At 42.2% G+C, this 12,698-nt stretch overlaps 1 protein-coding gene across 3 annotated transcripts in view; it reads right to left on the bottom strand.

The window, feature by feature from the left end:
- The window catches only part of Myrip (myosin VIIA and Rab interacting protein), a 333,894-nt gene that overhangs the window by 39,315 nt on the left and 281,881 nt on the right, over nucleotides 1-12,698 (bottom strand). For all 3 annotated transcript variants that reach the window (XM_071600012.1, XM_071600020.1, XM_071600018.1), the window contains one exon: nucleotides 2,810-3,049. In XM_071600012.1, the coding sequence (XP_071456113.1) occupies nucleotides 2,810-3,049 (240 nt within the window). The remainder of the gene's footprint in view (nucleotides 1-2,809; nucleotides 3,050-12,698) is intronic.

Raw genomic sequence — 12,698 nt, 5'->3', positions numbered from 1 at the left:
GGATATGATAATTAATATTTGCTGGGCTCCTGCTATGTGCTAAAGCCTACACTGCATAATGCAACCTTCACAACTCTAAAAGATGGTATGATTATCCCTGTTTTACTAATGAGGCCAAGATGTGTTTATTCACTGAACAATAAAAATGTGGGCTCTGCCTAAAAAACAGGGCAGACAGGAACCTGTTGACATGCTGAGAGCAAGTACAGGGACCGCATGTCAGCCCGGGCTGCTGGGTGGAGAAAAGACTGGAGGTCCAAGAAGGCTGGCGTGACAAGGACATCATTGAGGATAGGAGGCATAGCAAGCAGGCAAGAAATGACACCGGCTTGTTCTAAGTAATGGCAGTGAGTTAAGAGAGTCACCAAAGGCTACAGAGATTGCAAACTGCATGGTTGCGATTCAAGCTCAGTCTAATCCTGAAACCTATCTATGTGGTACACTTTGGTTTTGTATAATATTCAATATGTAAATCTGTATTTCTGCTTTCTGTTATCCTACCAGATGGGGAAAATATATTAATTGTCCTTTTTTGTTTGCTTTAAGGGTTTTTACACATAAAAAAATGATATCTGTTGATTGAGCATGGTGGCGCACACCTGTAATCCCTGTGGCTTGGGAGGCTGAGACAGGAGGATTGAGAATTCAAAGCCAACCTCAGCAAAAAGCGAAGTGCTAAGCAACTCAGTGAGACCCTGTCTTTAAATAAAATATAAAATAGGGCTAGGGATGTGGCTCAGTGGTTGAGCGCCCCTGAGCTCAATCTCTGGTACTAAAATAAAAAAACAAAACAAAAAAGAAGATATCTGTTGAATATTCATTGGTTTATGGCAAACTGAGGGATGCAAGACTTGAACTTGAAGAAGCTGACACATTTGGGAGCCTGAATAAAGTCAGCTCTTCTAATTTTCTGCTCAATTAGGGCATAGGCCAGTGATGGGGGGGCTTATTCGAGTCCCTAGGATTTCCCCACCGTGGTTCCTCCTCTCCCTGCTCATATTTGCAGAGGACAGCATAGCATAGGCTGGTGGGTGTGCCTCGGAGGTCACTCCCTGCAGCCAGACGATGGTGGCAGCGTGTGACTCATCAGGGCCTGGCAAGCCATTGGTACAGCATGGATTTTTAGATCCTTGGGACCATCAGGCAGCAAACCCAGCAGAACATGGAGTCATTGTAAGAAATAATGTGACATTCTTCAGTTACCATCTGGCTCTCAGCTCTCGGATACAAATGTGACTATAATGCAGCATCAGTTCAAATAACAGAGAAGATCAGAGCCCTTCATCACTAAGGAAGCAGTGGGTGGGGTCCACTTCCATTGGGAAGTGGTCTCTGGGGACCAAGCTTCACTCTGCAATCCATAGATATGCTAGGGGGAAAAATTTATGGGGATTTGATGGTCATGGAGGGTGGAATGGGAATGGATGACGGCAGAGTTCCAGGTGTTGGAGGGTTCAGGGGCTGGCTATGGGTGACAGTGCCCGCTTTTCCCGGGGCCTGCTCTTGACTACTCATGGTCATTCCTGGGTGGCACCTGGCTCCTCCACGGCATCAGTTCAGCCACTAAATAGATGAAGGGAGTTCACTGCCATGGACTTGGGTCACCAGCCATTTGTTAGCTTAGATAGCATATACCCAGAATAGGGAGAAGACCTGGGAGGTGTCTTTGAACCACCGCTCCAAAGATGAAGTAGAATCTTTTGAACTGACTGTATCTCAAGTGCAAAGCAATCTACATGTTTGCAGACAAAACCTTGTCTGAGCTACTGAAGAGGCCGCATGTTGTAAAGGAAGGAGCGTGGGACTTGAGGCCAAGTTGGTGATGCGGCCTCAAGCTCTCGGACTCACTGGCTGTGGGCCTTGGAAATGTGTACCTTAATAGCTCAGTCTCAATTTCCTCATCTGCAAAATCTGTCTGCATTTATTTCAAAGGGTTATTTAATAAGCGAATTCATGTACACAAAGCAACAGGCACAAAGGAGACATGCAGCAAATGTTAGTTACTTCCCCTTCGTTGGGGTCAGGCAGGGCTATCCTGCCTGCAAAATGGCTGAGAGGAGTGTAAACATGAAATCTAGGCAAAGTGGGCGGAGCGCTGAGTGGCTTGTTGAAAAGCAAGGGGGAGTCTGAGATCCCTTTCTGCTAGGGTTTGTCTCTATCTTCTGTGGTTTTCCAACCATGTTCTTTGAACTTGAGAGCAACTGGGGAAGGGAAGGAGGAGTAAACAACTGAAGATCAAGTGGTTGGGGGGCTTTGGGGACCTGACAGCAGGAGTACTTTCAACTGTTTGAAACCCTGGGATACCATGTAAAGTTTGTTTGAAAAAAACAATCAACCAACCAGTCAACCAGGACCTGGAAACTGCCGAGATGAACAATCCAGATGACCGCTTTTAACACAAAGCCTTTATATCATGGAACAAAACTTCATCATTGTTTAAATGGGGGAATGGCCATAGAATCCCAATCCATGAGCAAAATTCCTCAGGGAGACATTGAGCAATGACAACATTAAAAAAATCAAACCAGGGAGAGGGAGCAGGGTACCAACTTACGGACCCAAAGACAAGGGACTATTCTGATGAAGGATAGAAGGAGGGGACAAGCTGTCTTGGGAGACTTCTGATGGACATGTGGTACTATTTTCCTGATTGAGAAGGGTTCTCTTGAGCTCTCCCAAGCGCATAGCGACGGGCATTTTAGAGAGAGCTCTTTGGAGGCCCAGGACATCATTAACAAATACGGAGTCTTTCCCCAACACTCCAGCTGCAGCAACTTGAGCTACATGCAGGGGGTTGCAGGGCCCTTACCTTTTTCAGCTCTTCCTGGACACTATGGTTGTTCTCTTCAGAAGACAGACTTTCCTTTTGGTTCTCAGATTCCGTCTTGGGCTCAGACTCCTGATCCTCCCCCGAAGAAGTCTCCTTTTCACTCATTTTCATTGCTAACTCGTACAACCTATTTCTCAGCTTCTCCTCCTGGGTGTCTGTGCTGGTCCGAGAATTCTGAGCCTCATTGCTGATGTCCGTCTCTGATACATCCCCTGATATCTAAAAGAAAGCAGAATCATGCAATCAGGACCCCTCTGCTAAGTCGTGCTGCCTTTTGTCCCTAGTAACGCCTGAGGGGAGGAGGAACAGATAGTCCAGGAAAGCAGCAAACAGCTCTCTTTCCTGATCTGCTTTCTTTTCAGAGGAGTTAGCCTTCCACTGACTCAAATGCATACATTTTAACATTTTGCTAAAGGGCTCAGATAGGTGAGCATCTGTACTTAGAAAAAAAATGTTTGGACTCCTTCCATTAAAAAAAAAAAATTAATTCACAGCATTCTCCTTGAGTTCTCATCAGCACTGAGCAAACCTGACGGCCCAGTGCCCCAGCCAGCCCCCTGGTGGAAGACATGCCAAAGCTTTCCTGCCAATTATTCATGTTTCCATGGTGGCTTGGTATAGAGAAAATAGTGTGTGTGTGTGTGTGTGTGTGTGTGTGTGTGTGTATACATGGGTATGTATGTCTGACATCCCATAAGCAGGTAGGCTCAGAGATTAGGGAAGGCTTCCATGTAGAAGTGATGCTTGAGTTGAGATTCAAAGTGTAGCAGTCACCCAGTTAAAAGGGAGAAAGAGGCAGGATCACTATTCTAGGCAAAGGGCAGAGATGTTGAGATGGAGCAAAGTCCTTCCACCTGTGTAAGGGATATTGTGTGACCTCCCCTTAATAACTAGAGTTCCAGTCTAATAATGAGCTACCTCTTGATCCACCTATCCATCTGGTGAGTATCTCCTAAACTCCTTCCATGAATGAGGTCTTTCCAAGACCAAGGGAAACTCCAGGATGTCACGGAGATGGTGGTTCATCTCTATTCCAGGCCTTCAGTTGGGGAGATGTGCATGGAAATAGTCACGTGTACATAATATGGCACACCATCTGGGTCCTCCGGACCCAGTTTTAGTTTCTGAGTTTCCCCTAGGAGTTGTTCTATTCGTGAGGATTGATATTTCATAGCTTTATTTTCTTCAAAGGCCTCCAGAGAACAAAGCGAAAATTTACTCCTTTAAAAATTGGAACAAAACCATTATATTTTGCAATTGCCCTATGCGTTCATTGACTATTTTATAAATCTCAGATATATGAGGGGATCTTCTCTTTTTAAATATTTATTTTTTGGTGTTGTAGTTGGACACAATACCTTTATTTTATTTATTTATTTATTTAATGTGGTGCTGAGGATCGAACCCAGGGCCTCGCACGTGCTAGATGAGCACTCTACCACTGAGCCACGACCCCAGGCCATGAGGGGATCTGGATACTCTTATTTTTCTTATCTTTTGAAATATTTTGCTACTCATCCTCCTCACAATTGTTTTCCATCGTTACTCACCAGTTATTCCAAATTATGCTAAAAGTGACTGAAAATAATAAGCAGGAGGAGAAAGGAATTGCCTAGAAGGAGGATTCAATAGTGAAATACATATTCACCATGTTAGCTTTCATTGCACACCGCTGAGAATTAAGAAATTTTCATTGTGATCAAGAGAAGAAAACCAACAGAGAACAATTATTAGAGGACTTGAGATGAATTCCAAGAGGAAAGCAGCGCTCCAGATTCTGACAATGGTGGAATTCATTGTGTTAGGTGAAATCTGACTTCTGATGACAGTGTCCTAAGTGAATATTCTCCAACTCAAGCATGGATGAGTAAACATTATTGACAATATTGCTAATTATAAAATAAGAAATATTATGGTGTTTTCCTCTAGTTAGTCACTCAACAGGAAGGGCTTCATCACCCGGCATTTTGTAGCAAGAATCTGGGTGGGTGACAGATTGTTTTATCCTTTAGGATGTTGTGCACCGAATTTACTTGGTAGTTTGCAATTAAATGAATTCTAAAGGCAGATGTCTATGTAAATGTAATTAGGAAGGACATGTAAGAAATATAAATTTTAAAAATCACTGAATTAATTTTAAAAAAAAAGGATCCATTGGAAATGTCTCTTTCTTTCTTGTTCTGAGAGAGAATCAATGATGAAATCCTTGTGAGAGTGCTACATTATGCTTGAGAAGGAGGAGTCCCTTAGCTTGGGATGCAGGGACAGTCCCTGGGAAGAATAGGCTCTGAGATATTCTCAAAAGATGAATGTGTTAAGATATAATCCTGGGGACTGGCATTCTCGATGAGAAAGCAGTAAGACCAATGAGACCCGTGGTGTAAGAGCACTTGGCACACTTAGAGGAATGAGGCTTGGAAGTAGAGAGGGTGGGCAGCTTAGGGGTATGGAGAAGCAGGCCTGGGTCAGACTGCAGAGGCTGAACCATCAGCCTAAGCAATGGGGCTTTATCTCTCAAATAGTTTTTCTGCTACTGTGGTGTTAAGTAGCAACTAAGTTGGCCAGGAAGTTAGCAACTGGCTACAAATGCACCCCCCGGTGACTTTCCCTGATCTCTCCTCAACATATTTAGCACTGAACTGTCAACTTATTGCAGATTTGTTTTTCTTTAGCTTTGGCCTAATTATTCTCTGGATACACAGACAGTGGAATATGAATTTAGAAGGCTAAAATAGTTAATCCAAAAGATGAAAGCCTGCTTAACACCATCAATCCATGACTCAGATTTATTTATCACATGAGGACATAAGAAGAATTAGTTCATTGTAACATGGGGTCTGTGGATGGGCCTTTGAGGACCCCTAATATTGTTTGCAAACTTTGGATTACATGCACAGCTTTCTTGGGATGAGGATTACTGTGCTCATTAAACGGAAAATGGTACAGCCACGAAGTAGGAGAGGGTTTAAGCTCTTGTTCACAAAGGCAGTGTTTAAAGGAATGAGAAGATAACTCTTCCAGGGGTCTTTCTGAGATGGATTCACTCAGATTTCCTCAGAAGACCATCCTGACTTTCAGTTACCCTATCGATATGCATACCCCGAAATCCTGCTTACTTTAATTTATACGTTTTTTATTCAGCCTCATTATCTTCCTTGTAAGGGAGAGATATCTAGTCTTGTAGGTTAAGCAACTCTGGTCCAACAAGCATTTTTCATAGAGCTTGTTTTCTTACCTGCCAGGTTACTTTGGAAGATAGGGGAAGGTTATGGGTTTTCTCCACTGTTACGGTTTAGATATGAGGTATCCCCCAAAAGCTTATGTGTGAGACAATGCAAGCATTTTCAGAACTGAAATCATTAGATTATGAGAGGTATAACCCAATCAGTGGATTAATCCACTGATATGGATTAACTGGGTTATAATTAATTATAGGCAGGTAGGGTATGGCTGGATTGAGATAAGTCACTGGATTGAGATAAGTCACTGGGGGTATGCCTTTGGGGTATCTAAAGGCAGATAGCAGAGCTAGCAGAGCTCTCTCTGTTACCTGATTGCTGCTTTCCTCTATTATACTCTTCCACCATGATGTTCTGCCTCACTCAGGCTAAGAGTTATGGAGTTGGCTAACCAAGGACTGAACCTCTGAAACTGTGAGTCAAAATAAATTCTCCTCCTCTAAGCTTATTGTCAGGTCTTTTATTAACAGTTATTAAAAAACTGACTAAAACTCACACCTTTTGCAAGAGAGCCCAACTAAAGGATTACTTTCAACAGTTACATGTCAACCTTCCTTGAATAGATCCTAGTGTCCTGGTGATGAAAGACACTACACCTGATTTAAATATCAAAGTTTCTGCACCTTGCTTTTACACTTTATGTTAGTGGACTCTGGAGAAAAGGTCTAACTTACAGGTTAAATAAAACTAGGGGAAGTCTATGGCAAATGCTCCTAGATGTACTTGTGAATCCCTTGGCACAACTGTGCTGAAGAAGGATCAGCAATGGGCTGGCTGGCTCTACCACTGACCTGTCTCTCTCTGAGGGCCCAGAAAATATCTGTCTCGGGTACCTGAAGGCAGAAGTCAGTCTTTTCTCAAGGTGTTGCCATTAACCTAAAACTACTGTTATTCACATTCCATACCCTGGTGAATAAAGCATTTATTTTCATTATAATGTGTGTGATAACAATAGTCAGACACACCAGAAAATATGTGTCAAACACTGATCACATTAGCACAGAGGAAATGGGAAGACATCATCTGGCGTCTTATACGATTTAACATTATATTTCTCACTGCCTCAAGGAAGAGGCTGTCACATGGAAAGACTTGACTTTGGTCAGCGGGACTGACCTCTCGGAGGATAGGTCTGGGGACTCTTAGCCCCACAGTGTTATCTGAAAGACTTATTTTTTAACTTTTATTATTATAGATCAGTCACCTTGGTATGGATTCATGCTGTCAAGTTCTTTGTATTTAAAATTGATTTAAAAACAAAAAACAAAACAAAAGTCCTTACTCTAATCTGGGCACATCTCCCCCCTCTGAACTGTTGGGCTCTGCCTGACGTCTCTGTTTTCCCTTTCTATTCTTCTCTCTGACAGAATCAGACCATGCCATGTTGACAGGGCAACAATTATTTCCCACAATTATGATAATCTCACACAAAATATCAGGGAGATTTCCTGTATGAATTCTTCAGGTCAATGTTTACAGGACGAAAGGGCAGATTTAAGATACAGTTATTTGCATACTCACCATAATGGGTCTGGGGTCAGGATCTGGGGCAGAGGGACTGAGGTATGTCCCAAACACCCCTCCTTCCTTCAGTGGTTCCTGATGACTTGCTCTCCATTTTGAGTGAGCTGGGCTCTTGGGGTCTTTGTCATAAAGAATGGAGAGCTCCACATTTTCTTTCATGGGGTCAACATGGTTTTTACAGCCACATTTAATTAATAGTTAGCTCTGCTACTTAATATCTATCCAAAATAAAATCTGAAAGAATTTAACCATTGCAACACTAAAGTCATCATTTTTTGGAGGATGACCTTAATATCCTATAGACTCCTGGTTAAAAACCCTGTTTGGAGAGTCTCCACAGGGCCCTCAAACTCCCTGACCCCGGATGTAAAATGTCATCGTGTTTACGTACATCTTTTGCTGCCAGGAAGAAGACTTTTCACCAGGTTCTTAACAGGCCCCATGACACAAAAACATGTAAGAAGCGTGGTTACTCAGCAAGCTTCTGGTTGTCTAGACATGTCCTCTGCAGCCAGTTTATCTCAGAGGCACACCCAGCAGGTCTCACACTCAAGAGGGACCACTTGACAAATACACGACTAAGATTTTTCTCGTGCTGATGGGTGTCTGAGCACACCTGCTTAAATTGTTTCAAAGTTGGTTTTTGAACTGGATTAGGCAGTTGAGGATGTGGGGTAAAGGGCCTGGGGACAGGGCAATGTTGGCTTAGAGCAGTTCTGCCTTCAGCCATATTATAATTTGTCTTCTCTTTAGATGTCATTGAAGGAAAGATCCTATGCCTACAAAAATTTGAAAATTAATGGCAGAGAACTGAGGGGTAGAGTGGACTATCACCCTTTGGTCTGTGCTCTGGAGGAAATTCAAATACAATACTGAGTAGACTGTAGGGCCCTGCTTAGGGACATTCTCTTGGCACAGTTTACCGTGTGATATACTTACTGGGTGACTCAATGTTCATAGTCACTCCCACCCCCAGCTCAGCTAACTGCCCACAGGCAGGGTCTCATAACACTTGGTAGTGAGCATTCCCTTGAACTCAAGAGTCCACAGCACTCATGAAACAGGGCTTGGGGTAGAAGCTGTCCACTCCTGTACATCTACCCAGATTTAACCCTGCAGCCACCCAGAGCAGCCACCTGGGGCACCTTGGCCCCTCATAAGCCTGACTTGACTGAACTTGCTGGGCTGCATTGATTGACACTGAGTGACATTACGAGATGCAGCCTGCAAAGCATGTGTTTACTACAAGCAGTTCATAGTGGAGGGTGCTGTATTCTGCATTGTCTCCACGAGGATCTTGCCATACTTTTGGATATTGAATATCCCCCAAAGGCTCACGTGTTGAAGGCTCAGCCTGTGGTGTTTTGGGGAGACACTATGGACCTTTAGGAGATGGGGCCGAGTGGAAGGAAGTTAGGTCACTGGGGGTGTGCCCTTGAAGGTGATATTGGGATTCTAGTCCCTTCTGTTTCTCTGTGCTTTGTTGTTGCCACTAGGTGAGCATCTTCCTCCACCACATGCTCCCTTTCATGAGGCTCTGCTTTGCCACAGGCCCAAAGGCAACGGGGGCCAAGCAGCCTTGGAATGAAATCTCTGAAACCATGAGCCCAAACAACCTTTTTCTCCCTACAAGTTTATTATCTCAGGTATTTTGTCACAGCATCAGAAAGCTGACTGACACAGATCTACAGGATAAATTTCTTTTAGATCTCAGCTCTCAAGGCAACATTTTTGAATTAGTTTTATTGTCCCATTATGACTTCCATACCTAGAAAACTGCTCATGTCTCTCTTTTTCTATTGTCTTCTAGAAACCCAGAGCTGAATTTTGGTTATCTTTTGCCTACAAGTAGGATGTCATTGTTTCCATTTTGGGAACTCATGGTACTCCTGGCTTCATCTTATCTTCCCTACCCTGGTTTTTCCTTTGACCTACTTTTCCCACCATTGTACTTTAATTTTATTTTCTTCTGCTTATCTTTATGTAAACCACTTTAGATTATTTCTGGAGCAAGGCATACACATATTAAATAAAGGAATATTTACTGATTATTGGTTATATAAAATTAGGAGCTTCTTACTCTGGCAAGATTCTTTAACACATTTTAAAAGAATAATTAAGATCCAGAATGCTAAATGGGGGCAAATTTACCCCTAAGAAAACAAGTTTTGCTAATGAGTACAACCAAAAATGAAACACTGGAGGGATCTAAAATAGCAGCCCCCTGTAATCCTGAAGCCTCAATCAACAGAAGATTAATCAGCAGACTTCCATTTAAAAATGGCATCTGGCACACATTTTTCATACAACCACTCCAAATTTTCCACCAAAATTGTGTGGGATGATGCAGAAAAAAAAAAAAAAAAGAAAATTTGCAAGACTAAAAAGCTATGGAAGTCGGCTTGTTACCAGCAAAGAATGGGAGAATTTTTCATTAAATATAAGGCCCATTGAAATGACTGAAAAATGCATTTGTAGACCATCCACTCTCCCTCTTATAAGAAGTTAGAATATAATTCTTGGTCCCCACCCACCCCACCCCACCCCAGTATTCTCTCAGCCTCAGAGCTTGGTCCAGAAATGAAAGATAAATGCTAACCATAAAAATAAAATAAAACCAACACCAAACAAACAAGAACATACAATCTGAGCCTTGTGTACTTGTTCTTTTCAAGCATCTAAGGATAAGCTCTAACTCCACATTCCTTCAGTGTCTCCCGTCTTATGGCTACTTGGAAAAGATATCCACTCAAAAACATGTAGGCGGTGCTGGGAGAAGAACTAGCCATGTTGCATCCTGGGAGATGTAGTCATGAAAGGTAGGCCCCGAGGGCAGAGGACACAGAAAACGCAGAAAGTGTTCAGCAGGGTTTGCTACTCATTGATCATTCATTCTATGTATATTCAGTACTGTGGCTAGGTTCTTAGCCACCTGTTCAAAAACACAGAGCCAGGCGGTAAGAATAGAAAGCATCTATCTTAAGTTAGCAAAGTGGAGATGAGTTTTTTGTATACTAGGTATTGGCAAACAATGGTGTGCAGAGAGCAGCTCCTTATTCAAGAACTACTAACAGAAAAATTGAAGGTGGAACCCCTGGAAAAATGTCCCAGAGCAAAGGAAACAAATGTTAGCCTGAAGGCATCATGTAGATTTTTCTAGCAACCAGGACACAATGTCTGATGGTGGTTTGGCATTCTCATTAGAGAGAAGTAATACTGTCTTCCGGGAAGAGGCCGTGAAGAGGTGCAAAAAAGTTAGAAGGGATAATCACTTAGACTAAAAGAGAATAGAAGAGCTGAAATGGGGACATCGATAGGACGAAAGACCGCAGACAAATGGAAAACCCAGCTTCAGATACAGACCTGCATTTGAAGATAGTAACAGCAGAATTAACATTGGCAAATGAAGTAAGTGATAGGAGGACACAATTTGGAAGGTTTCCTACAAGGATGAGGAAAAGAACAAAGTGGGAAAGCAGTAAGAGAGGGTGTTAGGCGTGGAAGAGGAGGATAGAGATCAAACCTGTAAACGATGGGTGCTCTGGAAAAATTAATAATCAGAAAGATAAAAGAAAGTGCTCCTACTGGGAAAAAAAAAAAAAGATCTGAACGTGCTAAAAAGAGCTCACTGTGTTATGCACAAAGGCACCAGAGGAGTTAAGTACCTACCATTCTGGCAATATGTTTGCTTTTAAAAGATAAATCTGACAAACATCTAGAAGAGAAAAATCTTATAAACAAAGGGAAAATAAGACTGCGTTCAGGCTTCTCATCGTCATGATATGCCAGAAGGCAAAGTAGAAACCTCCTACAGAGTGTTGGAGCAAAAGACTTCTAACCCACAGATTTTATGCCATCTATGGACATCTAGGGATTGGTTTTAGGAGGCTAGAAGAGTGCATTCACTTAGCAGTTTATAATTACAGGTTGCATAGAGGCTCCATGTCCAAAGGGATGTGTGGAGATTTGAGGCCAGGGATTAAAGGTAGAGAATGTGGGGAAGGACTTCTGCTCTCAGCTGGCCTTATCTGCTAATGTTTGCTAGCATCTAGCACGAAGTGAAACGGCACAGAATGAGTGCCTCGCCAGAGTGCAAAGAGATAGGTATTAAGAAGACTTAGGGGTGGTGAGGACAAAGTAAATAAGGGTGGGAAGTCAGACATGAAGGTAAAATGAACATGAACGTCCCGAAGCAGGACCCTGTCTGTCTTGTTAAGATCCAGAACGGTGCACAACCTAGTGTTGTCTTTTCCAATGCACATAAACATTCACAAAAATCAACGTTTTGTTAGGTCACAGGGGAAACCGCAACAAATTCTCAGCAGACTTCACATAAGACATATTCATTGTTCATGATGCATGTTAAAAACGAGCAACACAAATCAAAACCCAAACCAAACCAAAACAAAAGCAAAACATTATCCATTTCTCTAATTTGCTCTTAATTTGATGAAAAAGAGAATTAAATTGAAATGATAAGCTACTTTGAAAAATTTGACAATAGGAACATTCATATCCAAGCCCGTGGGATGCAATCAAAACTGCATTAAGGGAAAATTCATTAGAGATTTTAGAAATGTGTGTGTGTATGTGACACGTTTATATATACTGGAATATACGGAAAGATATATGAAAATAAGAAAGCAAAAGGAAGGCAGCAATAAATATAAGAGCAGAAATTTAATGACTATGAGACACCCCCGCTTCCGGCCACCTTCCTAGAATTAAAGAATAAAACTAAAAGTTGGTTCTTTGACACTCCTGGGAAGATTATAAAATGGATAAATCCAAGCAAGGAAAGAATGAGAGAGGGATCAAGGGGTGGGGGGAGTGTTTTATGCGAATGAAAGCAAGAAAGAAAACCAATGTTAGCATTATAAACAGAAAAGGTAAATAACATCAATGCAGAGGAAATTAAAAAAGAACTTGATGAAAATATTAGGTACAATATTATACCAGCAGATAAATGATGGATTATTTAATAATAACTTGATGATGCCACATGCTCTGGTGCATGCCTGTAATCTCAAAAGCTCAGGAGGCTGAGGGAGGAGGATCTGCAAGTTCAAGTTCAGCCTTAGTAACTTAGTGAGAGCTGGTCTCAA

This window comes from Marmota flaviventris, chromosome 1 (assembly GCF_047511675.1).
Source record: "Marmota flaviventris isolate mMarFla1 chromosome 1, mMarFla1.hap1, whole genome shotgun sequence".
Taxonomy (NCBI): domain Eukaryota; kingdom Metazoa; phylum Chordata; class Mammalia; order Rodentia; family Sciuridae; genus Marmota; species Marmota flaviventris.
Note: the sequence above shows the minus strand (reverse complement) of the source record. Positions and strands in the feature narration are given on the sequence as shown.